The sequence below is a fragment of the Chrysoperla carnea genome, chromosome 3 (genome assembly GCF_905475395.1).
Source record: "Chrysoperla carnea chromosome 3, inChrCarn1.1, whole genome shotgun sequence".
In the NCBI taxonomy this organism is placed as follows: Eukaryota; Metazoa; Arthropoda; class Insecta; order Neuroptera; family Chrysopidae; genus Chrysoperla; species Chrysoperla carnea.
The window spans coordinates 69,967,436-69,994,699 of NC_058339.1; the positions used below are offsets into that span (position 1 = coordinate 69,967,436).

At 29.5% G+C, this 27,264-nt stretch overlaps 2 protein-coding genes across 2 annotated transcripts in view; one reads left to right on the top strand and one right to left on the bottom strand.

Annotated features, from left to right (window-relative positions):
- Positions 1-1,350: 1,350 nt before the first annotated feature.
- On the top strand, positions 1,351-4,391 carry LOC123295395 (39S ribosomal protein L38, mitochondrial). Its single transcript, XM_044876734.1, has 6 exons — positions 1,351-1,534; positions 1,592-1,747; positions 1,811-2,138; positions 3,083-3,241; positions 3,305-3,441; positions 4,063-4,391. The coding sequence occupies exons 1-6, from the start codon at positions 1,402-1,404 to the stop codon at positions 4,350-4,352; spliced, it is 1,203 nt and encodes a 400-aa protein (XP_044732669.1). The 5' UTR covers positions 1,351-1,401; the 3' UTR covers positions 4,353-4,391.
- Positions 4,392-5,072: 681 nt separating this feature from the next.
- LOC123296210 (LIM/homeobox protein Awh) overlaps positions 5,073-27,264 on the bottom strand; it is a 60,286-nt gene continuing 38,094 nt past the window's right edge. Inside the window, exons 3-6 of the mRNA XM_044877671.1 lie at positions 18,852-19,069; positions 17,667-17,906; positions 11,318-11,437; positions 5,073-5,144 (exon numbers count right to left, since the gene is read on the bottom strand). Of these exons, the coding sequence (XP_044733606.1) occupies positions 5,083-5,144; positions 11,318-11,437; positions 17,667-17,906; positions 18,852-19,069 (640 nt within the window). The 3' untranslated portion in view covers positions 5,073-5,082. The remainder of the gene's footprint in view (positions 5,145-11,317; positions 11,438-17,666; positions 17,907-18,851; positions 19,070-27,264) is intronic.

The window sequence follows — 27,264 nt, forward strand, 5'->3', positions numbered from 1 at the left end:
CACCTTCTTTGTAACATTCCACATTCTGTATTGTATCGATCTTTACGTAAGTGTACAGGTTAAACAGAGATAGTTATTCTTTTCTGTTGCGTTGCTTGAATCTTCTGTTATTCAGTTGTATACATATGACTGGTCACGGAATCATTGTCCAATGAGTGTTGGAGTAAGTGTAGAATGGGTCTAGAACTTCCTTGCGCTTTAGATTTTTCTTGCGCTGCGTAGCTTACGAATTTTCCGAAATAGACCTTTTCATCGATTTGCTTTTGTTCCGGACAGTTGTTAGAAAACTATTCAACCTAAGAAAGTTAAATATATTTTATCTTTTTCAAGCAGCGCTTTTTGACAAGGATAGAAGATATAAGATATGTCTTTACTTGATTGAAAAAAGTCAGAAACAAAAAAGGATCTTTTTGTAAATGAAAAGACCTATTAAGCGGAAAAACTGGCAATATAATTGGTTTCCATGGCAATGATTACTAAACCATGATGCACGAATCGTTTATAGTAGTAGATCGCAAATTGAAAAAGAAACAAGAAACAAATTCCAAATTTTTTGTTTTTTTGTAAAGGATAACTTTTATGAACTTCTATCTAGTATCCAGACAAGTTGTTCTGTATACATATTTTTGGATGTTTCCGCCTGTACCTAAACCAAACCTTTGGTGTTACACTTTGTCTTTTGACTACCGGACGTAAAATTTTTAGTGCAGACAGATTATTTCTAGTAAGTGGATCCCCAGATTAGTTCCTAGAAATATTCCTCTAAAAGGTTGTACGTCCAAACAAATACGGACAAATCTTAATACCTTGATGATAAGGGCGTGACAAATGTCTTGCCTTCTCAGGATGACTGTTATAAATTATTTCTGAAAAAGGACCATATAAAACCATAAAACTCGAAATACTATATAATAATTAAAGGTTGCTTTACTTCCAAGCCAGCCGCAATAACAATTTAACTGTGTCCTTCCGCTTCGCTGACTAGTTCGAACTTAAGAAACAAATATAACCACAGTATATTCATCCTTTGGCATTTGAACTCGCTTAACCCGGAATGAGGTTTAGATACCTAAGTTTACAACCCTTCGATTTACGGAATACAATACTCTCATTTACGGAACTCGGAATATGGTATAGAAGCCTAATTTATATCCCTAAAAAAGGAGTTATAGTGACAGTTGAAGTCTTCGATTTCAAAACTCGGATCATTATTAAAATTATTTGAACATAACTGGTTTAAAATAAATTATCAGCAGTCGTTGACATTATAATATTTCTTATCGAAGCCTTTTTCCAACGAAAAAGTGCTGCTACCTATTGAAAATGAATGCAATTATACCGGTCATAAAGTAGAAAATCACATGGAAAGAAAACATATTTATAACCTCAAGAAATGTCAAAATGGCATTTCATTTAAGAAAATTATTATCTTCCGAATTATACAATTGTAGTCAATTTATTAGCGTTCGTCATGGTCATCATTTAAGAGGAAAACCACCTGGTGTAGCTAGAAGTTTACAGCAGCGATTAGAAGGTAAAAATAACTTGATAATTAAATAAAATGAGGTTACGTAAATCGTCAAATTTTTAGAATTAAATAAGAAAGATCCAGAATTATCGTTACGTGTGGATATTGGATTCCCTCAAAAATCCGTATCACGATCAGAGGAATTAGCGAAGAGAATCAGTCATGCAAAAGAACAAAGAAAAAATCCAGAACTTGAAAAATTGGCGAGAAGCAAACAACGTGAGTTTAAAACGCTTAACTGGAGTTAAGAAGATTTTATAACTTTTTTTTTTGTAATTTTAGTAAAAGTTAATTTGGATGATGTTAATGCCGAATGGTTACAGACATCCGGACCTTACCAAATACGACGAATAGCCGAACATTACGGCGTTTTTGAGCATTTATTCGGTGAAGCTTATTTCACTCCCAGAACAATTTTAAATATTACCTATCCTGTATCAGACGATGAAGTTTTACCTGTTTATTATGGAAATTTATTAAAACCAGCTGATACTAAAAATGTACCGAGTGTAGAATTTGAGAGCGAACCAAATACTTTGTGGACATTGATATTAACAAATCCAGATGGACATTTTACTAAACAAAACGCTGAATATTGTCACTGGTTTGTGTGAGTATCAAAACGAAAAGCAAGATATTTTACTAAAAAATTTACACTAGAACCAAATATTTATAATCATTAGACAAATAATTCCTAAGCGATCGGGCGTTATTTAAAAAAATATTGGTTTCATTATTGAGTTTTATCATATCTGAAAATAGTTTTCACTATTTGAATATATCTTGTGAAATCGATTCGAGAAATCGTCTTTGGTATTTGATTTTAGGCGTTATTTAAAAAAGTGTTCGTCTAATCGTTGAATGCATCCAATTTTTGAATTTTTCGTGTCGAAACTGCTTTAAGTTTTATCGAATATGGAAAGCAAAACATTTTCTCGATTTTTTAAAATTTTCTGTTTTTTAGAACTCGATAAAACTTAGTTTCTAAATCGAAAAATCGTTCTTATGTTATTTTGAGCGTTATTTAAAATCACACAAAAATTTCCTTTTCGGAATTCAAAAAAACTCAGGTTCGAACGTTAATTTGAACTAAAAATTATAAAATTCTTGTTTACTTGACGATGCACGTGTAGTTTTCGATATTTTAAGAATTCGCCTGAAATAGATTCGAGAAATCGCTCTTTGTATAAAATTAAAGCATAATTTTAAAAAGTATTCGTACAATCGACGAATGGAACCAATTTTTTAATTTTTCGGGTCAAATATACTTTGTATAATAATTTTTCGTGTTTAATGTGACCCAAAGCTAAAAAATTCCAGTGCCTTTGACGACTTAACGAGTAGTTTCTGAGATTTCGCAGTAATTTACGAAGAGCGATACCTTGGAGGCAATTTACATTTGTTATGTCAGAAACAACCAATCGTCAAACGAAATATAATTTTGTCTTTTTTAGCCCCCTTTAAAAAACTTCAAAATTTAAAAAAAACGAATTTTTTGAATTCTTTGCTGTCTCGTTATTCAATATTTCACTCTCATTAACATTATAATTTTAGTGGAAATATTCCTGATGGAGATGTATCAAAAGGTGAAACGATATTCGAATATTTACAACCATTTCCACCACGAGGAACAGGATTTCATCGTTTCATTTTCATTTTATACAAACAAGACAAGAAAATTGATTATTCAAGTCTGAAAAAATCTGGACCATGGTAATTTATATGAAAAATGAATGACAAAATAATTATTTACATCGAAAATTTCTCGTTTTTTAGCTTAAATTTGGAAGACAGAACGTTTTTAACTCTAGAGTTTTATCGGGAACGCCAAGATTTTATGACACCAAGTGGATTAGCATTCTTCCAAGCAGATTGGGATAATTCATTAATCGATTTCTATCATAAAACATTAAGTGAGTTTGATATTATTAAGGTTTGGTTAAGACTGTAAACGATTTTATAGCAAGTTCCTCGCTAGCTTCATGGGAAAATTTGAGGTGAAAATTCTGTGATTTTTATGAGGTTGAGAGTACCTCCCCCCCTTTTTGATATCTTATTAAGGTTTTTATCAGACAATACACTGCAGTTTTACAGTACCCTCAAAACTTAATCTCTAAAATTAATAAATAATGTTTCGATTTTTGAATTTTTTATCTTTTTAAATATGGTATTTACAATGGTCTTCGCCAGACTAATTTTTAAAATTTTAACGTAATGTACCAGATTTAATTTTTAAAAGTAGAAGATTTTTCTTTGTAATTTATAGAAAGAAGGTGAAGCAATATACATTGCCTAAATGCCCAAACAACCTTAACGAGAGGTATGCGATTTTTGCGTGATGTGCTCATAGATATTAGTCAAATTATGATTTATTTAAATAGATTCTTAAAAATATTTTCGGTGGGATCGCAAAATATGAGAACTTGTTATCGAAACTAATTTGTGAAAGATCAAAAATCTTTTTAAGTCTGAGCTGATCTGTACTCAAGTAAATAGAACAAGGAAATTTTATATTTAATTTATTTATATTATAGATATGCGTGAACCTTCATTCGAATATGATTTCCCTCCACCATACATACGACCACAAGAATGGTTTCCTCTACGTAAACCGTTTAATATATATATGGATAAATACAGAGATCCGAAAAAAATTACCGAAGAATTATTTCTTAAGAAATTAAAGAAAACAAATCCATTTAAAGGTTCAGAACCACCTTTACCGTTTCCAAATGCAGAGCCCTTGGATAAAAGAATACCGTCTTGGTTAAAAACTGAAATTCGGAAACAACGTTTGGGATGGGGTCGAATTAATGATGTATAATTATGAAATGTTTTTATAAATAAAGTAGATATTAAGATATTATGACTTTTATTTGTGCCTTTAAATAGCGCCTTTTTTATTTATATTCCGAAAGATATCATCATTAAAGGTTGGTTTAATTTGACCACAAATTTGAAAAATATGACACAAATTTAGTGGGATTCATAGGCGATATATCAAAATTGGATATTATTTGAATGTGATAGACTAATATTGGATTTGTTAATAATATTTAAAAGTGTCTCCATGTTAAGATATATAGGAAAAAAATTTTAAGGTCAAGATGCAGGTCAAAATTTTTGGTCCACATTCCTTGTGATTCATTTGATTGTTATATGGGTGTCTCTAGGATTTAATTAAATAAAACTAACGAATTTTAAAACTTGTAAATGATTTTTTTATACAACTATTAACTGTATTTTATAATAATAACATAATTGATTATTATTTTTATAATATTGGACAAGTTTTTAATCATTTATTTATATAATTAATAATAATATATAATATTAATAATAATAATAAGATTAGAATAATTTGTTTTTTATAAATAACCACTATATTTACAAATTTTTTTTTTTCGTTTTTTTTAAATGTTTTGGAATAATTTGTTTTTATTTTTAAATATTAACTACAATTATTATCACCGTTATAAACAGAAAAATAAGTAACGAAAACAAAAATAATTAATTATTATAAAATTTAAATATATAAACAATTGCGGATACTTTTAAATTTCGCCTTGCATACAATGTAATGTTGAATCTTGGGATAATTCATCGATTGACGAATCTAAAACAAGAGAAAAAATATATAAATTTCAAAAATTATAATAATACAGTGATTAATTTGAAATATATCGAGTTGGATACTATTATCGGTGAGTCCTGTCAGTTGTTTTAAAGAAAGAAAAATTCTTAATTAAGTTGGAGTCGAGTTATCGAAAAAGTAAGATTTATAAGTAAGTTTGATCAAAATACATTTTAACAAATTGTTTTATAATGTAGTTTAAGAATCGATTGAAAACCTTATAACTGCGAGTTGTAACTCGCCAACTGGCGATAATAATTCGTACTAAATATAATAAGAAACAAGTGAAAACAAACAATTGACTGAGTTAATTGTTGAAATACCATGTATAGGCAGTGTTGATTACTCTTTCACATTACACATACATACATGTCACACATATACCACTAGTTCGATTTACATCTAGGCATATAAATATCGCGAGTATGACAAAGTACATGCGTTAAGCAATGCATCTAAGTAAGAGATATTATAGATGTTATATGTAATTGCAAAAAAAGACTTGTATCGTGGCTTCGATGTCTTTTCAGCTATACAACAGTTCTTCTGTTGTGTGCCTGCATAGAGTGGGAGAACACATGTATATAATACTGCTCACTTAGATGCATTATATAAAAATTTCAGCTTGATATGTTTTTTCGTTTTTGAGTTATCGTGATGACAGATGGACAGACGATAGACAGACAGACCGAAAATGCACTAATTTAATGATTTTATGAACACCTATACCTAAATTTTGTTCATAGCATCAATATTTTTAAGCGTTACAAACTTGGGACAAAACTTAGTATACCTTGCATATTACATATATGTATAAAATCGAAAAAAATTTATGATTTCTGATTTGAATGAAACTTAGTATATAAGGTAAATTTGACCCAAAAAATTCAAAAATCGTTTTCATTTGTTGATTGAAAGCATAGTTTTTGAAATATCACCCATTATCCCATATTTTGGCTCGATATCTCCGAAACTAGTTTCCTAATCGTTATATAAATACGATTTTTGTAAATTATGGGTCAAAATTACCTTATAAACAGAGTTTTATCGAAATCGGAGTCAACATTTTTTTTTCGATTTTTGTAAAGGGGTACCCCTTAAAAAAATTCCAAAAAATCGAAAAAAATTTATGGTTTCTGATTTGGATAAAACTTAGTATATAAGGTAATTTTGACCCAAAAAATTCAAAAATCGTATTCATTTGATCATTGGAAGCATAGTTTTTGAAATATCACCCATTATCCCATATTTTGGCTCGATATCTCCGAAACTAGTTTCCTAATCGTTATATAAATACGATTTTTGTAAATTATGGGTCAAAATTACCTTATAAACAGAGTTTTATCGAAATCGGAGCCAACTTTTTTTTTTCGATTTTTTCGATTTTTGTAAAGGGGTACCCCTTAAAAAAATTCCAAAAAATCGAAAAAAATTTATGGTTTCTGATTTGGATAAAACTTAGTATATAAGGTAATTTTGACCCAAAAAATTCAAAAATCGTATTCATTTGATCATTGGAAGCATAGTTTTTGAAATATCACCCATTATCCCATATTTTGGCTCGATATCTCCGAAACTAGTTTCCTAATCGTTATATAAATACGATTTTTGTAAATTATGGGTCAAAATTACCTTATAAACAGAGTTTTATCGAAATCGGAGCCAACTTTTTTTTTTCGATTTTTTCGATTTTTGTAAAGGGGTACCCCTTAAAAAAATTCCAAAAAATCGAAAAAAATTTATGGTTTCTGATTTGGATAAAACTTAGTATATAAGGTAATTTTGACCCAAAAAATTCAAAAATCGTATTAATTTGATGATTGGAAGCATAGTTTTTGAAATATCACCCATTATCCCATATTTTGGCTTGATAACTCCGAAACTAGTTGCCTAACCGTTATATTAATACCATTTTTGAATTTTCGGGGTCAAAATTATCTTATAAACAGAGTTTTATCAAAATCAGAGACAAAAAAATTTTCTCGATTTTTTCGATTTTGTATAAAGGGGTACCCCTTAAAAAATTCCAAAAAATTGAAAAAACCAATACTTGTAATTTTGGAATAATTAATAATTTTGAATGGAATACGCAAACTAGAGCTGCCTATTCGTTTAAATAAATTTTCGTAATTTTTTTATTATTGAATATTTATGAATAAACAAATGAAAACAAACAATTGACTGAGTTAATTGTTGAAATACCATGCATAGTCAGTGTTGATTTCTTTATCACATTACATATACATACATGTGACACATACATAACTGATAATCAAGTATATTATAAAATTTCCGCCTAATTGGCGCCCTCACGGGTAAACAGTGATGTTTACGAAAAAATGTTACAAACAAAAGTTGTTAAATTTTTGATAAGGAACATTTTTTACATTTAAACTTTTGTTCTATCTCTCTCGGTTTACAAGATGGGTCCTACGGACCCAAGACCCAATTGACCTATGATGCTCATTTACGAACTTGACCTCACTTTTTACGTCCTGAGTACGCTGTAAAAATTTCAGCTTGATATCTTTTTTCGTTTTTGAATTATCGTGTCCACAGACGGACGGACGGACGGACGGACAACCGGAAATGGACTAATTAGGTGATTTTATGAACACCTATGACAAAATTTTTTTCCTAGCATCATTATTTTTAAGCGTTACAAACTTGGGACTAAACTTAATATACTATGTATATTTCATATATACATGGTATAAAAAGACCCGAATTTGTTAGTTACAATTTCGACTACCAGATGGCAATGCTTGTAGTTGCAATTTTTTAAGGCCAATAAAAAAATTCAAATCAGATAAATCCCGTTAATTGACGATTAAAATTTGTACTATAAAACAGGAAGTGGGCAGCTTTTTCAGTAGTTCCAATTTAGACCACCTGATTACTTACCATTTATCAGGCGATACGACAGATCACTAAAAACGCTTTGAGATCGATTTTTTTTTCGGGTAACACAGATCGAAATGCAGTTTTTTGCATTCGATTAACTATTTAACTATTCAATTAATTTGACTGGATACGTAAGTGCATCTTATAACAAAAAATTTATTACTTGGTACATAATTAACGAAATCGGCCAAATTTTCTTACTCGGGCATTTTCAGGATCGCAAATCACGAATGTGATGTTCAAAAATTGCCTCGATTATCTTTAAATTGTTGTAAAATGCATCCAAAATAATTACTCGGTTTTAGAAGTTTTCGAATCCGATTATTGCAATTATGATGCCTAAAATACTCTTCGGTTTGCCTTCAAGATTTTTCACAAAATTTCATAACATCATGTTAGTGATCAACGACCTCGAAATCCCTGAGTACCGATTTTGGATGGATTTTGTGAATAATCTTGGAGATGAGCGCTACAACTAGGGTACTCTGGTACCCAGATACACCTAGGAGTATTTTAGACATCTTATTTGTGGTCAATTTGTGGAAAATTGAATTACGTATCAAGGAGGATATTACTGGTGTTTAGACGAGTTAGACGTGTTTATTTTTGTGTCCTATTTTTTGCTAAATTAAAGTATCTTAGCGCCTTTAAAATTTGATAAAATCTGTGTTATATTATAAATAAAAAATTGTTCAACGATTTAACGAAAAATTATTCTGGAAAACTGATTTTTTCGGAGTAAATTTTGGTTTTTAAATAATTGTTCAAGTGAGTTGTTTTCAATAAAAAGCCATATTTGTCAACTATATGTTGTTACCTGTTTAATAAAAAAATAATAATAATAAAGTGCTGTGTGTATATGCTAAACGCATTTGGTTAGTGAATTGGTGAATTAAAATAACTATATTCTGTTCAGATTAGTTTAGCATACCTTTGCTGATTCTATGTCAGAATACGAATAATAAAGGTACATTTTATACATTTTGTTTGAAAAAGAGACTGGTATTACTTACATTTTGTTTATAAAAAAAAAAAAAAAAAAAATTAAATAAATAAAATAAAATAAAATAGTGAAAATTAATTGAGAAAGTGTTAGGGAAAGCAAACAAATTGTAAAAACAATCAAAATATAAAATAAATAAAAATGGATCAAAAGCTGATTATTGAAATGTTTAAAGAGCTAAAAGAGGGTTTAGAAAAAGTTAACGATAACTTGAATGAAAAATTCAATACCTTGAAGCTAGATGTTAAAGAGTATCAAGAAAAAATAGAAATAATAGATAAAAAAATTAAAATAATTGAAGGAGAAAATAGAAAAAGAAACTTTATTATTCACGGTTTGATAGAGGGAGAACAAAATTATTATGAACTTGAACAAAAGGTCATGAAGTTGATACGAGAAACCCTTATGCTAAATGTTTCAATTGAAGATATTGACTTTGTTAATCGAATCGGAAAAAAAGACCAAGAGAAGACCAGAGCAATTGTAGTTGGCATGATTGCATTTAGAAAAAAAATATTAATTATGCAATCTAAACATAAACTTAAAAACACAAACATATACATAACAGATGACATGCCTGAATATATGAGAGAGTCAAGAAAGCAATTGATACCAATCATGAATGAACTAAAAGAACAGGGAAAAGAAGCGACCTTTAGAAAAGATAAACTTTTATATAATCAACGATTGTATGATGTAAAATCAGCAAAAGCATTGGTGCATGAGTTCGGTGGTCAAAAAGAAGAAATAAAAATCCCAAACTCAGACCATGAAAATCAAAAATATAAAAAAAATAAAAGAGAAGATAGTAAAGAAGAAGAAAATTGTGAACAATCCTCTCTAATAAAACAAAAAATAAAATACCCAAAAATTGGAGAAAGTTCTAAAGACAAAAGGCACATTGACTTTTTTTTGAGAAGAAGTAGTTCAATGAGTGAAGTAGATAGGAAAAATATTGGAGATGGCTCCAAAAACTGACAAGCAAAACCGAAAACGATTTAACGATGACGAAAAGGCTACGAAAAGGTTATGAATGGACACAGAAAAAACTTCAAGTGGAGGGCAATGGCAAACCCCCACTCAAAACTGCTCAGGAAGATTATGCTCTTCAATCCCAGAAAATACAAAAAAACAAACTAAATACTAATAAAGGGAATATTAATATTGCTTCGTGGAATGTACGAACAATTTCTGGGACACATCATCAGAAAAAACGAGCTGGAAGCAATAGCACTGCTGGGAAAAGTGGAAGGACGCAGGGGGAGAGGGAGAAGAAGAAGAAGCTTCCTAGAAAACCTACCACTTAACTTAACAACAGCCGATATCGTACATTCGGCATACGACCGAAAATTATGGAAGAGCATATCCGTCAACGTCTGTAAACAGACATGACACATCATCATCATCATCATCATCATTTGTGGTCAGCGATTGCGAAATCCACCGAGTAAAAAATTTTGTCCGATTTCGTTAATTATTTACTAAGTAATAAATTTTTCGTATTAAAAAAATGTTAATGAATTGTATATAATCAAAATAGGTCACAAATTTTTTAATTGACTCCTGAATCTAATGCAGAAAACCGTATCTCGCTTAGTAGGAAATCAACTGTAAGAATTTTTGCTAGGAAATGTTTATCTGACGCAACTTCACTCTCTTTTAGAAAAAAAATCCATCCTACAACTCGGGCTTATTTTTTTTTGTACAAGCTTTTCATTCTATTTACACGATTAGACAATGTCATTTACAAATTTACATTTAGTTTTAAAGAAACAGTTCAATGTTTATTATTGTATATGCAACTTTTTTAACATCAAAGTAAAATTGTTGCCTAGCTTAATACAAATCATTGATTTGTGTTTTGGTTGGATAACTTAGGACAAATAATATTGATCTGAAAATCTATTTTTGCTCTTTTCCCTGAGTCGAAATCATTAACCCTGGTGGAAAAAAATATTTGAAGAAAGAATAAGAAATTCTGAAAAAGTCTTAGGAACTTTGAATTTCTCAACGTTTTCGGACTAGTCTAATTCAGAGTTATTCAGAGTTCTTAATACTTTTTTAAAGTTTCTAAAAATTTTTCAGAGTTTCCTAAGACTTATTAAGAGTTATTATTTTTTCAAATATTTTTTTCACCAGGGAATCTCTTCGACAACTAGCGCTTACTAAATTATTGGATAGCTAGAATTTCATATTTCGATAAATTAATTTTAAATAATTTTATAAATTATTAATGTGTAATATTTACCATGCTGTGAGACTAGAGATGGTGTTTTAGAACATTCCTGATGTGATTGAAATGAATATGTTAATTGTAAATTAATATGTCGACCAAAACTACAACTTTCTATTTCACGTACATTATTTACTGAAACAAAACAAAAAAGAAAACTTAAAAAAAAAACTTATTTTCACAATGTTTTATTCTAGAGTAAGATAGTGGCGCTATTGTGGTTATAAACCAAACTATATATTTTTAAGTAATTTAACGCCAATTTATTATCATAGTTATTCAATATTCATTAATTTATTGAATTAATAATGGTCAAAGTTATTTTATTGTAGGTATTTTGTAAATCTTTAGTTGATTAAGTTTTCAATAATTTAATTATTCTCAAGTCAATAAATTTATTATTTACAACAAATTAAACACATGTAAGTTATTAATTTATTGAATAAATAACGAGATTGTATTTAATCCTGAAAGGAATATATTGACAAAATTATATAAAGGAATTACACTAAATTTACAAACAAAACATACCTGAAAGGAATAAATTAAATTACAACGTTATTTAATAGAATGTCCACTAATAAACGTTTATGATTCTAACACAATATAAATTATAAAAATCTTTAGTTCAGGTATGTCAATTGAAACAAAAGTAAACAATTATATCACTATGGAAGTGATAATAATTTACACCTTCCCCCCCGAAGTCATTTTTTGCGAAGTAAAAGGTGACAGCTTACTGCTATGAAAATAATTTGATTCACTTCTTTTCTTGCCACAATCAACTTCATAAAACGAAGATGAAATCCGGCTTAATATTTTAAAAGGCCCAAGGCGAACTTTGTCCATTTTATTGCGATTTAATTTGTTCCCATTCTCTACGTACACAAGATCTCCAATTTCAAATTGAAAAGTTGTTCGATTTTTGTCAACTCTTTTTTTATTTTCCATAAAACTTCTGGATGAATTAATGAAAGCTTGCTGGCGGTCTTCAGCTAAATCACTAGGTGGTTCATATATTGGCGAAATGTTTGATTTCTTGCCTAGGAGCAGATATTGTGGCTCATAGTTAGTAGAGCTATGAATCGTTGAGTTATAATTTTCAACACATTCAGCAGCAATCGTAGGCCATGCTCGTTTATCTCCATCGATAATTTTACACCTAATTCTATTAACTAGAGTTTGATTTAAACGTTCGTTGAGACCATTTGAACTTGCACAATCTATGCTTGTAAAAACAAGTTGGATACCTCTTCTATTTAGGTAATTTTTGAGTTCTACGGAATTTAGTCCAGTATATTGATCGGCAAGAATCAACTTTATTTTATTATTTTTAGCGATCGGATGTATAAGATTTATAAAATCTTTTGCGCATTGGCTTTTTGTAGTAGAAATCCAAGCATACCTGCTAAAATGATCCACTAGTATGTGCATAAATTTCTTTATAGACTTATTTCCGGCAAAACCACCCACTGTATCTATGGACAATATTTCATAGGGTTCTGTTGCAGGTCCAATTCTTGACAATTTTCCAATCAATCTTCCTCGGCGAGTTTTACTTTGCCTACATGTCACACAGCCTTTACAAAAGTCAATGATAAGTTTATCTAAATTTTTGAAATAGTAGTGTTGTCGTATTTTGTTTCTCATTTGTGCAACACCAATGTGACCATAGTGATTGTGCAACTTGTTAATTATTTCAAGGCCTAACTTTTCCGATACAAAAATCCGCTTTCTTCCTTTTAACATCTTAAATATAATATCGTGTCTACGCTCAGTTCCCTTTGCAGTTGTAAGTTCTCTTTGATTTTCATATTGATCCCTCTTTATTTCAGACAATTCTATTAAATTGACCACTTGAATGACATCTTCATTTTCGAAATATTCTAAAACTGGTTGCCGTGATAGTAAATCAGCGATAATATTTTCTTTTCCTTTTTTATATATTATCTGGAAATTAAATTGTGACAAGTAGTGGACCAGATCGCCAAGAATCTCATCAGTTCGTGACTTTGTTCTTAAATTTTCCAATGGTTTATGGTCACTACAAACGAAAAACTTTCGTCCAATAAGATAGTATTTCCAGTATTTAATGGCTTCTTTTATCGCCTTGCATTCTAAATGAATCGTTTCCATTTTCTTTTCTCTTTCTGACAGTTTTCTAGAAAAATAAGCTACAGGGTGTAATAGACCATCTGACTGTGGTTGCCTCAAAGTCGCTCCAAGTCCTTTTTGACTAGCGTCTGTGTCAATGTAAACATCTTTTTCGACATCATAAATTGATAAAATTGGACGGGAACACAGATATTCTTTGATCATGGAGAAGCTGCGTTCACATTCTTCCGTCCAAATAAATTCAGTATTTTTTTTCAGCAATCTGTGAAGGGGCTCAAATTTTTGAGCACTATGATCGATATATTTTATAAAGTAATTTATTGTTCCTAGAACACTTCGAACCCCAGATTTATCTGTAGGTCTTTTCAAATTTTTTATTGCCTTTAAATTTTCTTGTGCTGGTGATATTTTATTTTCTTCAATGTAATGGCCAAGATACTTAACCGATTGGGCTGCAAATTTACACTTTTCGAGCTTTAATTTAAATCCTTCTTCTCCTATTACTTCAAGAAATCTTGAGATATGTTGCATGTGATCTTTCCAATTGCGTGAGAAAATAAGACAGTCATCCATGTAGTTGACGCAAAACTCATCTAGGTTATTTCGTCTTATAATATTTAAAAGTATGCGTTGAAAGATTGCAGGAGCATTTTTCAATCCAAAAGGTAATACTTTGAACATAAATTTCCCGTACTTTGTAACGAAAGAAGTTTTCTCACGGTCCTTTTCTTTTAACCTAATACACCAAAAAGCGGAGTTTATATCAACAACAGTAAAGTATTTACATTTCGAAACTTTTTCCGTTATATCATTTATTGTTGGAAATGGGTAGCACTCTGGGATAGTTATTTTATTTAAGTTTCTAAAATCGATGCAAAGCCTTGATTTTCTTCCATCTTCTTTTTTATATGCGAGTGTTACCGGTGATGCGAACGGTGAATCAGATTCCTCTATTAGATCGGATGCTAGTAACTTCTGTACTTGATCTTTGATTTCACGTTCATCTGGTATAGAACATTTATAAGGGCGGGCCGTAACATATTCATCTCTCATTAACTTTATTTCGGCCTCTCTAGACTTTACTTTACCGACATCAAATTTATTTTTGGCAAAAATTTTCTTGTGATTTTCAATAATATTTAAAAGTTCTACTTTTTTTTCATATCCATCTATGTGATCTAATTTAGGTTTGAACTGATTTTCATTAGTTTCTTCTTGATGGTAAATTCTAATATTTTCAGTGTTTTTCTCTTCTTTTTCATTATCATTGATTTTACCTTCTTTATTAAAATTTTTAACATCTTTATTATCTTCTTTCTTTACATCTCTATTATCTTCTTTATTGACATCTTTATTATCTTCTTTCTTTACATCTATATTATCTTCTTTCTTTACATTTTCTTTATCTTCTTTATTTTCATTTGTAATTATTTTGTTAGAAATTTCACAAGATTTCTTCTGATTTTGATTACTTCTTATTTGGAGCATCTCATCATTTTTAGGTTTTTGGTATATGTTTAAATTCTCGTCTTGAATTAGTTTAAATTTTTTAATAGCATCTAAACCTAGTAACAGGTCATAAGAAAATTCTGAATTTTTAACTACAAAAGTATTCAAATTGTTTGTAATATTTCCAATTTTAAGCTTTATGTTTGCCCGGGCCGAACTAAAATTGAAACCATTAATTGTCTTGAATGCAGTGTTATGCTTTAACAAACTTGTTTTTAATACATCTACAACTCTTTGATTAATTAGACTCACGTTAGATCCTGAGTCATACACTGCTTTTATTTTCATTTTATCATCAATAATTACGTTTACATGAATTAATGGAATCAAATTATCCGGGCTCTCTAGTTTAAAGAATTTCGGTCAATTTCTATTTTCATCATTTCAGCCTCATTTTCTGAATCAGATTTCGTTTCAATTAAATTAGATTCTTTTTTCTGAGCGTACAGTATTTTATTTCGGCATTCGTTAGAGGGATGAAATCGATTTTTCCAACCAAGAGCTTCACACATGTAGCATGGTTTTTTCAAGGGTATATCAATTTGTTTCTTTTTAGTCGATTCTCCTAATTTTGTTTTTTCATGCCGATTATCATATGGTTTATTTTCTTTCGAACGTTTATTATATTGACCATCTAGCTTTCGGAGTTCATTGTATAATTTTTTTATAGTGTTAATGTCTTCGCGATCTAGCTCATCTTGAACTTGAGATGGTAAACCCATTACAATCAAGTTTATTCTGGAACTCATAGTACTATCACTTTCTACTTCTAAACATAAATTTTCTTTTGTTAAAGCGTAATCGATCAATGAGCCGCCTAAGTATTTATAGGTATATGCTTTTCTGACAGCTGTCCAACCTTTGTCAATAAAAATGGAAAAAAATGAATTTCGCCATTCAGACCAATTAGTTAGACCAAATTTTTTCAAATTTCCTTCATACCAGTGTTTGGCCGATCCAGCGACAAAAAATCGTAAAGCTTCAATCATCTGGGTACCACTTTTTATTTTATTTCGGTCACATTCACTTTCAAATTTAGAAAACCACTCAGAAGGGTTTTGTGTTTTGTCATATTTATCAAGAACAAACTTCTTTTCTATATTTTGCAATTTTATCTCATCTTTGTCATTTAATTTTAATTCTAATTCCTTGATTCTTTTAATTAAAAAATTTTCTTCTTGGAGTTTTTCACTCACATCAAAAAAAACTACAGATTCCTGTAACGGATAGTTTTTGTAGCTAAGGTTTCCATCTTCATCAAAATATTCTTTTTTCAAATCCTCATCTAATTTAATGCCAATTTTTCGGAAACCATTAATCGGTTTAATAGCAGCAATTGCACTTTTAATGGTGGTTTTTGATGATAATACCTTATGTTCATATAAATTTTTATGTTCATCTGGTAAGCTAAACCATAACCGCTTATCTTCGGATAGTCCAGCTAATTCAAAATATTCATCGCTTCTTCTTATTAAGTGGACAAACAATTTTTCCATCTTAAATGATTGTAATTTAATTTGTAAGTTATTAATTTATTGAATAAATAACGAGATTGTATTTAATCCTGAAAGGAATATATTGACAAAATTATATAAAGGAATTACACTAAATTTACAAACAAAACATACCTGAAAGGAATAAATTAAATTACAACGTTATTTAATAGAATGTCCACTAATAAACGTTTATGATTCTAACACAATATAAATTATAAAAATCTTTAGTTCAGGTATGTCAATTGAAACAAAAGTAAACAATTATATCACTATGGAAGTGATAATAATTTACACACAATATTAATATTATAGAATATTTGAGGCTAGTTTTACCTAATGAATTCAAATACAGTAGAATCTCGATAACTAAAACCTCGGTAACATAAAAACCTCTGTTACTTCAAAAAACACTATGTTCCCTTCCCATCAGAGCCCAAAACCTCTATAACTTAAAAGACGCAACCTCTATAACTTAAATAAATAATCTCTGTATAGGCCCTCAGTAACTACATAGAAACATGTACATACCTCTATATTAACTAGCGTACACAGAAACATGTACATACCTCTATATTAACCTTTACCTAACATAGACACTTGATAACTTAAAACCTCTATAACTTAAAATATTTTGTGTTTCCCTTGGACTTTAACTTATCGAGATTCTACTGTATTATCTTTTGTCCTATTATTGAAACTTATAATTTTTTTAAGAAATCCTTTTAAATATTCATTGGTGGTAACAAATCTATAAAGAAAAGCGGTTTTCTATCGCTTTTGAAGTTCGGATGTTATAAATATTAGTATTCTACTTGGCCTGGGTGCATTTATTTTTCGAAAATCCTGTTAATTTTCCCAATTTTCATTTTTCACACCCAGGGGAATAAGAAAAATTTCTATGGTTCCAGGGCAGGTAAGAGGTGTGACCTATTTGAAGATGAATAGAAAATGGGATAGGATTTGTACTTACTCTGGGACTACACAAATTTTTGTTATTCTATTGTTCTATTTCGTATTTATAATAACACTCGGCTGGAAAGTCGGAATCCGATACAAAGTTCAGAGAAATGTGAGAGGAATATGTCCATCTGTCCGTCCGTTAGAACGATAACTCAAAAAAAAACTAGCGTGTTCTAGACTTTGAATAGTCCGTAATTTCATTACAAAAATTAAAATTCAGTATACATAGAGTGTTTGAATAATAAATAATTTCTACTAGTTGCGATATATTTTTAAATACTTACATTGCGTCTTCATTTTGCCAGTATTAAAATGTTTTTTTTGTCGTGCACGTGAATTTTGAAACCAGACTTGTGTAACTCTTTTACTTAAACCAGTTATTTGAGCAATTCGTTCTAAATCTTGACCATCAGGATTTGAATCTAATTGAAAATTTGCTTGTAATACTTGTAGTTGTTCTTCAGTAAATGTAGTACGGACACGTTTCGCTTTATTTTTATGATATCCTTCAGCATCACAGCCATCTAAAATTTATCTTTAGTTAATTATGAAATAAAGATTTTTGAGCGAACTCAATAAACGTTCCTGAATTTAAGTATTTTTGATTCTATAGAAATTATGTCAAATAATTATTTTGGTAAATTTTTGATCTTTTAAGGTTTTTGGATACTCAATTATTTAAAAGAAATGATTTTATAGAAACATAACTAACAAAATAAGAAATATATTTTGCAGATTTGAAGCACAATCTTACTCTTTGCTAAATCAACCCTTGTGGAAATATTTCAAACCAAAGACTTAAAAAGTTTTACTAATTCTGACTTTAATACTAACTCTTTAAGTCTTTTGTCTGAAATATTTCCACAAGAGAAGCTTAATTAGTATATTATGCAATACAAGGACAGAAAGTTTGAAATTCATTTTTGAGATTGAGATTCATTGAGCCATGATCAAATCGCTCAGTGTAGGGCTCTCCAATTTTCTGCCCATGTGATATTTACTATTTTTCTTTATTTTCGGCCGAAAGTATTTGAAAGTATTCTACCGAAATGTCTTCTAAATGTCGGACTTTCTGCTTCCCAACAGAAGCAAGAAGTAGGTATGTACTTTCGGCCGTGGAAAAAGAAAAAATAATTTCAATCCTAGTTGGAACGGGAAATTTCATTTTTACAGTATTTATTAAAGTTTTGTCTCAGTTTAAGTGCGTTTTTGAATTCTGAAATAATATTAGTAGACTATAATAGCTGCTTCATCAGCTACCGATAAGTCTGTAAAAAGAATTGACCTCAGTTAAAAGATCGATAAAAATATCCAAAATTATTCAAATTTATATCTAAAGTTCCCAAAATAACTAGTAAAATTTTAGTGGGTTTAAAAATAAGAACCGTTATTGATTTTCGCTCTTAACTTGAATTTGTAAATAATTTGAATTGCTTAGTTGAAAAGTAAATAATAAACCTAAAAATTACCATCCGATGAGGTGGTTCCTCCATCTAACGTTTCTAAATAATGCGCTTTACATAATACTCGATCCTCGTGTAAGGCAAATTCTTCACCAGTACTTAATTGTCGATGGCATGCAGCACATGCAAAACATGCTAAATGATAAACATGATCACGAGCTTTTCGTACCCAATCACTTGCTGATATACCACGACAACATACAGAACATTTGGCGCCAAAACTTCTGGAACAAATGTACACATTGCGTTAAATTTCTGACGTAGATACTAAAATAAACTTTACACTGTTAAAAAAAAGTACTAATTACAAGAAAGTGTGTTCTTAATTAATATGGTAAACAGTATTTTTAAGTTGTAAAATATTTATTTTCTTGTATTAAGTGTTTAAGAAGAAGTTTGAGAACAAATATTTACTTGTTATAAGAACATCAAAAGGTAGGTAAAACTACTTCAATCTTAATATTTACTCCAATCTTAATATTTACTCCAATCCAGTAAATTTTTACTGTGTATAATTAAATATGTCTTGAATTTTCAATAATTTTTACTAAATACATGGTAATAAATGCTTGGCGTTTATTATAATGCTGGTATGGTATAGGGATAGATACTTAAAAAGTATCTGATACTATATTATATTGCCGTAAGATTCATAACTATAGCGTTATTTATAATACCGTATGTCTTATGGTACAAAAACTTTGGGACCACTTACATTAGTACATTAGTAAATATTAATTTCAACTCGAAAGTCTTGAGTCACATACAACATTGTAGATGTTGCAATGCTCCTTCCTTTTCCGCTATGATTTTTCAGTATAGGTGTAAAAGCATCAGTAGCTTTACAGTGTTAAATAGTACTATTTAAGAAGTATTGAGGATATCGCCAGTCCTTATGGATATGACACCCATACTGACATCGGCTCATGTGCCATAACTTACTATTGCTCATGTTCAAATGGAAGACACTAGAATTAAGACACATCGTGAAAATAATGAGTATTTGAACCTCGAATTTGTGACAAAAGAGATTGCAGTGGTCGGAATATGTCTAGAGAATAAAGCTAGGTAAAATGGCAAAAAGGGCAGTAATTGTTGAGAGCGAAGATTGTGAGACTTATAAAGTAGAAAAACTAAATATATTATTAATTGGAAAGGAAAGCCAGCAGGAAATAGGTCTCTTAATTGATTTTTGAATTGAAAACTCAAAGTAAATTCTCCCGTGATTTTATGTACCTACATGGAGAAACTAAGAAATCTCTCGGGCTTAATATATCCTCAATTTGAATTAGGTATACTTGGTATTTGATAATAGGTTGCATTATACGTTGTTATAGACCATAATTTATATAAATAGCACAATGAAAGCCGATATCAAACAAAACCTACATAGATACAAAGATATTCATCACATCAATAATGATGAAGATACTTCTCCTAATTCAGTACTTCAGTCTATAATACAAACAGTTTAGAAAATATTGAAGGTATCCTTAAATTTTTTAACTACATATCGAACATTATTTGCGATTATATTCGTAGATCATATTTAGCTCCAATTTCACATTGCAATTAAGTTTATTGGTTTTATCGGCGCTCCCACCATTTTATCACCATACAATTTCATGGTTTAAAATAAATAGTTCTAAACCAGAGTAGGTATATGTAATTACCAGAACCATTCCTAATTTTTAAGTTATGTAGATTTTTAAATATCGGACAACAGAGAAGGCAAGTTTGTAATTTTACAGATGTTTTTTTTCACAGAAAACGGTTAGTTACGTCGCTTTACTAAGTTTAAATTTCTAGCACGTAATTTCAATATAACCAAATATCAGAACGCAATCGTAGGAGTAAAATAACTTATTGTCACCGAGAAAATTAATTTCATACAAATAATTTTAAAACAGATTTATCTTTAACAGCTTCAATAATTTAGTTCTTGAAAAGCTCAGATTTTGAATAGCTGCTTACTCGGTGTTACTAAACTATACTTGAGATCAATTTTCTACCTGTTGTAAAGAATTTGAAAAAAACATGTATCTACAAATTTGTACGACGTTGATGAATGTAGTTAAAAAACTTTTTTCTCCCGTCAATTTCCGAAGCCCTACGTGTTTATTTCTGTACGGCATTTATGTTATTAGCTTCGACTATTTATGCAGAGTTAGTATCCAGGAAAGCCGTACATATTCGCTGGTGCAGAGTTGAGATTCCAAGGAGTATGATAATCATTTTTTCACCTGTAATCACCTGTAGGTACCGCGCAAAACTGACGCCATGGTGATTAAACTTACTGTTACATATAGGATCATCTTTTTCACCAAGTTACTTGGTGGCTCATTTCACCCGATAAAATTCCGGCATGGGCTTCTGGTCTATTGTAACTAATATTTGTTTTGTACAGTTGAAGCTCAGATATGAATTTAAAAATCGATTTAGAATCGATTTTTGTAACTATAGAAGTTAAATTTTTGTTTCTATAGAATAGTGAAAATAGTCATAGATAGAAAGTTTATCTTCATATCTAGAATAGCTACCTTTAGAATAACGGTTTTGATAAAATTTTATGTAGACAGTACATTCTTCGGCTAATGGTTTTTGATCGCTAAAACTAGCCAAAATGAAATACTTAAATGAATGTTTGAAAAATAACAGCATAGAATTTTTTTCTAGATTATAATATTTTCTTTAGTTTCTGCAAAGAAGCATTTGTGGGTTCTAAAAATAAAAACGATAGGTTCGATTATAAAGATATTTAACTTTTTTGAGAATTGTTCTGAATAAATCCTCTTAGAATATTCAATAAATTCTGTGTACAACTAACAACAAACATAATAGTTGATAGTTGAACAACAAGTATGAAGTGACTTGACTTTGTAATATTATGTATAAGAGATATATCTACTATAAGCAGTAATATATATTACAAATGAATGATAATGAATATTATTGCGATCAAAATCAAAGACATTCATATGTACACATGATGCCTCCCAGTGGCCACATCACTGACTTTGTATTATATATACCTATAAACGTATGTATGTTGTTTTGTGTTGTATGTACATTTCAATGATTTGACCCAACAATATTGAACATATACAGCAGATACAACCACGGGAATGTGCTGTATCACTTTAGGGTCAAACATAAACGTTATAGCCCACCATGACAGCAAATCGATATCACTGTTCTGTTTGTTGTAGTGATATTCAAAGTTTTCGATATAAACATTATTTTGAATTGATTTAATTCTTTTTTTCTATTATTATTTTGAATCGATACTTTTGTTGATAAACGTAAATATTGAGACTTTGTTTAATGTAAATATTGGGTGATTTAATTTGAGCTTTCTTTGGTTATGACTCTAACACGATCAGTTCATTTTCACAATAAATAATGTCAAATGCAGTCAATCAATGTTGACAAAAATGAAACTGTTTTATTTATCCGTAATTATTCCATTTTTTACGTTTTACGTCAGCAATGAACGATGCTAAAAGGGAAAAATAAAAGGAAAATGAAGTGCGCATATCTACTCCAAAATATTGCTAAAATTACTAAATGAGTAATATACCGGCTGTTTTTTTTTAACTTCACATAAACGTGAAACTGGAAAAGTTAGTTTAATCGAGGAAAATGCTACAAACGAAAAATGTTTCAAAGGCACACATCTTATACAGGCATTGAATTCGATCTAAGTTTTCAGGTTCAATTAAAACCGCACTCTGATTTATAACCAGAGTGACGTTTGCCATTAGATGAATATTTTAAATTTAAAAGTTGTTCTTTATAAAAACGCTAACAATTTTTTTTTTGAAACATTTTTTTGTTGACCGAATAGTTTATAGAGTAATTGATACCAATAATCTACCTTTTTACGCGTTTTACGCGAATTTTGGAAAAACTTATTTTGGATAAAAATTTCCAATTCGTTTTTGCTTAAACTGTACGGTTTGCGGAAAAATGTTTCGAACAAAAAATGTTACTATTTTAATCAATAACAACTTTTTATTTTGAAGTGTCCATCTATCTTAGCTCAGTTGGTTAAGGCGTAACCAATTCCGCGGTATGCTTAGGGTAGCGATTCCTGCCGTCGCAACAAAATTAATTTAATTAATAGTTGTGATGGGCTGGTTTAGTGTATGGTATATGCATGAAGGAGTTGCACTCAGTCTCTGAAAATGAGGAGCTGTTAAATGAAATTATCAGCGGAAAGGTGGTAGACACACATATATGGTATCACAATGGGCTCTATAGCCTAAGTGTGTCCTTCGTGGACAGCCAATATAACGTTTGAATTTTTATGCAAAGTCTATTTAGGGTAATGAGACTGCTGTTGAAGATTCAAAAAAAGTCATTCAAGTGTTAGTAATCCAAAATATTTAATGAAAAATATTAATTATTTGATTGGTTATATGGTAATAAGATTTTGTGGAAAAATCTTTAGCCTTCGTCTATAGACGAAGCAGTAAAAGTTTGGGGATTAATGCTCGGTTATGATCGTTTCGCTACCTGTTTACTTTAAATTTAATCTTAACAAATATTTTCAAAAATATTTCTGTAAAAATAATGATAATCACCGTCGAAAATTGTCACTTTACATGTCAATTGTCAAAAAAAACTAAAAAGACGTTGTTTATATTGATATTTTGACCCGTTGTACACTTATACAGTTAGTCATATCTTATAAACATCTATAAAAAATATATTTATATGATAGGATTCAAAATAAAAATTGATTAATTAATATCAAAAAAAAGATGATGTGTATAAAAATTTTTAAATATTTCTGGTTTGTGAAGACAATATTGGTTTGAAGCTGTCTGTCATGTTAAACATGAAATATTTGTGATATTACCACACACGATACTTCATATACAGATTTGTGTATTTTGACATTGTATTACCAATAAAAAACAAATCGTTGTGGATCTGATGATTAGAAATAAGCTAAAAAAAACTTTCTGTTTATTATCATTTTGTATAAATATGAACTCGCTTAGTTGATAACAACTGGTGCACATTAATTTGACTACCCCGGGACCTCTGGATCTTTAAACGCATTCTCGAAAATTATCGAAAAGTTACTCCAAAATGAAATGTTTGTAAATTTTCATCCCCCATCGGTAAGTATGCGTCACTTTTTAATTGCTTTCGTTTTTAAAATTTATTCTAAAATATTTTGAAATTTTTTGGAATTTGTCACAAGAACCATTGGTTTAAGTTCACCTATAGTTGTTCCATTTTGAAGAACTCAATTGTGAAAAACAATATTTTATGCTCACAGTACCTATATTAATATACAATTTACGATAGACTTTCTTGACTCCTCAACGCTTCCACCCTTTTGTTAAAAAAATTCGTAAAAATTTTAATCGGCTGTGTACAGTAACTCTACCAAAAATTCTTGTTACTAATGCAATATCAAGTTATTAATGTTCACCATTAATGTCTTTCGTTTCAGACAATTCCGAGTCGAATGACGAAAACTGCATCTTTCTAGCACGTCTAGAACTGCCTTAGAATTTGTGTGGTCAATTTCTTGACTATTTATAGTATGAATTGATATATTAAACACTTCAAAACATGGTACAATTAACAATTGGGTCGTTGAATAAAAAAAAATCATCAATTTTTGTATTTTACTTTATTTTTTATCATAAATAAATTGAACTTCCCCAAGAAAATTTTGTTTAAAGCTATGTATAATTAAATGTAAGTTAATTAAAAAGAATTTACAGATTACAACTGTTTTTTGTAGAAAGTGTGCACAAAGTTCGTTACATAGTAATGTTAAAATACTAAAGCTTATGTATAAATACTTGCTTTGCTCGCAAAGGAGTTCTCCCCTAGGCAGCAGTGGCGGCCTACGGCCTTGGTTCTGCGTCGAAAAAATCATTATATGAAAAAATCAAAAAACCACATCTTTCAAGCTTGTAAAGAGAAAAATGGTAGTTTTAGGGATGCTTTTTCCATTTTTTCAATCAAAATTTTCTATTAATTTGACTTTATTTTGGGACGATTGCTGAAAATACCATCATGTATAGAACAAAAAATATAATTTTGGGGATGTTTCCGATCTTCCGGGGGTTGCAATTACAGAGTTGAAGTCTTTCGTTGCAGGCAATGCGACCGAATGACGAAAACTGCATTTTTCTAGCACGTCTATTATGCCACAACGATGCTTTACGAAAATGATTTCTTCGGGGATTTTTGTTTCTCTTTTGAAAAGTTTTTTAAACTATATTTAACTTTCAAATTATTATAAAAAAATAAAAAATAAAAACAGTTTTTCAATATAACTTCTATGGGATCTTTCCATTTTTGAAATAAAAAAACTTTGTTCAACAACTCAGTTGTACACAATTTTTGATTTCGATTTTCGGGTCGAATACAATAATTTTCTATTAGAACACTGAAGATGATGATGAAAGCATATGATAGGAATTCTATTACATCTTTTTACAAGGGCCGATTTTGATTATTACGTGTAATGTAATGTACACAAAGGTATATCTTGTTTGTGAGAATCAAAAAAATTATTGTGAGTTTAAAAAATATTGATTTTGACAAGTGTGTCGTTGTTCAATTTTTTATTTGATTCTCATGATTTGTTTTCAGTTGGAAATGGCGCATCATGCATCATCTGTGATGAATTTTTCATACATTTTTAAATATGAATATGGGTTGATGTATTGGGTCAAAAATATTTTAATGTATCACACAATCTATACTTTTTGGGTTATTTCTTTTATACCTTCCTGATTACTTTTTCAGTAGAACTTTCCTCAATATCTTGATCTCAAATTTGCAAAACTTTCAATATTGCTAACAACCGATAATGAGTCGTTCTGAGTAATCTGAAACTCGCTGTTCTAAATTTATCATCTAGTATAATGAACATAATGCGTGTAACATTGAGACTAAAATTACTCAAAAACCGGTTTATTATCGGCATTTGGGGCCATTGAGATTTTCGATCGGGACATTTGAAATAGAAATAATATTTCCGACATGTTTCTTCAGTCTGGGAATAATTTTTACTTTCGGTTTTAATAAAAACAATACTAAGATAATTATTATAATTTTAAAATTAAAAAAATTTGGTATATTTCAAATAGTCAAATGAGAAATATGTAAAATTCAAAGATAAAGTATTTTGCAAATCATTAAAATAAAATCAATACAGTGACTGTACTATACATGGAATATGTTTTAATTGAAAAAAAAAGGTTTTAGAAATCTTTACGAAACCTTTAGTACCCTCTGCTAATACCAAAAAACACTTTTGTAAAGAAAAAAATAGATAATTGTTCATAAAAATGTACTATTAAATAGACAAAATAGACCCGGAAAAATAATCCGAAACAAATTTCTGTAACAGTGTTCCATTTTTGAACGCAAGGGCTAAAAACTTCAGAACCCAGTCCACTTCTCTATAGTCGACAAACACAACCCTATCAACTCGTAATTACAACAATACTCCGGACCTATAAAATTTTCGGTCTTTATTTTAGTTTATTTTTTCCGGGTCTATTTTTTCCGATTACTATTTGATACCGTAATTTGAGCAACAATTTTTAAGTGGAGTTTTTTATTTAACAAAAAAACAATTTTATTTAAATTATTTTGGTATTATAAGCCTTTCATTATTCTAGAGATCTTTTTATGTATAGCTTGATTTTCTTTTAAACATTCTCAGATATAATTGAAACAAATGTAACAGATCACTCTTTCCAAAACAATCAAGTTTTTAGTTGGCTCTTAATACTAACATGATTTTTTTTTAAAGAATCAAGCAAATCTTTTTACATAAGTACTCAATACTCGTATAGTTCATGAAATGAATGTACTCTTTCGAATCATTAGAATTACTCATCAATTTTTCAACATTGATATTATTTAAGTATTGAAATCAATAAATATAATTCTTGTTTTATGTACTTACATTTATTATAGAAAATATTAAACACACAAATTATAGATATAATCAGTGGCGGCTCTATCAATGTGCCCGATTGTGATAGGTCTAAGGATTCTGTTTTGAACGATTTTGAGCAAAAAGCTATAAAAACCATAAAATTATGCTTTAAGCTGGAATTATTAGAAGAAACTAATTAAAAATTTATAGAACATCATTTAAAAAAAAATTACAAATTTATTTATTTTTTCACGTATTGTTCTTTCTGACCGTCTCAATAATTGTGGTATTCTACTATATTTGAAAAAGTACTTCAAAGTGTCGATTTTTCTAATAAAAAGCCAAAAAAAATATATTTCGGCAAATTAAACACGTTTTCTTGCCATAACATTAAATTAAATTCATTAATCATTAATCTTTTTTATTCTTGTAAAAAAGCTGTGAGCCATTTTGGTGACGTAATATTGGTAAAATTAACAGTCGTTTACGTAA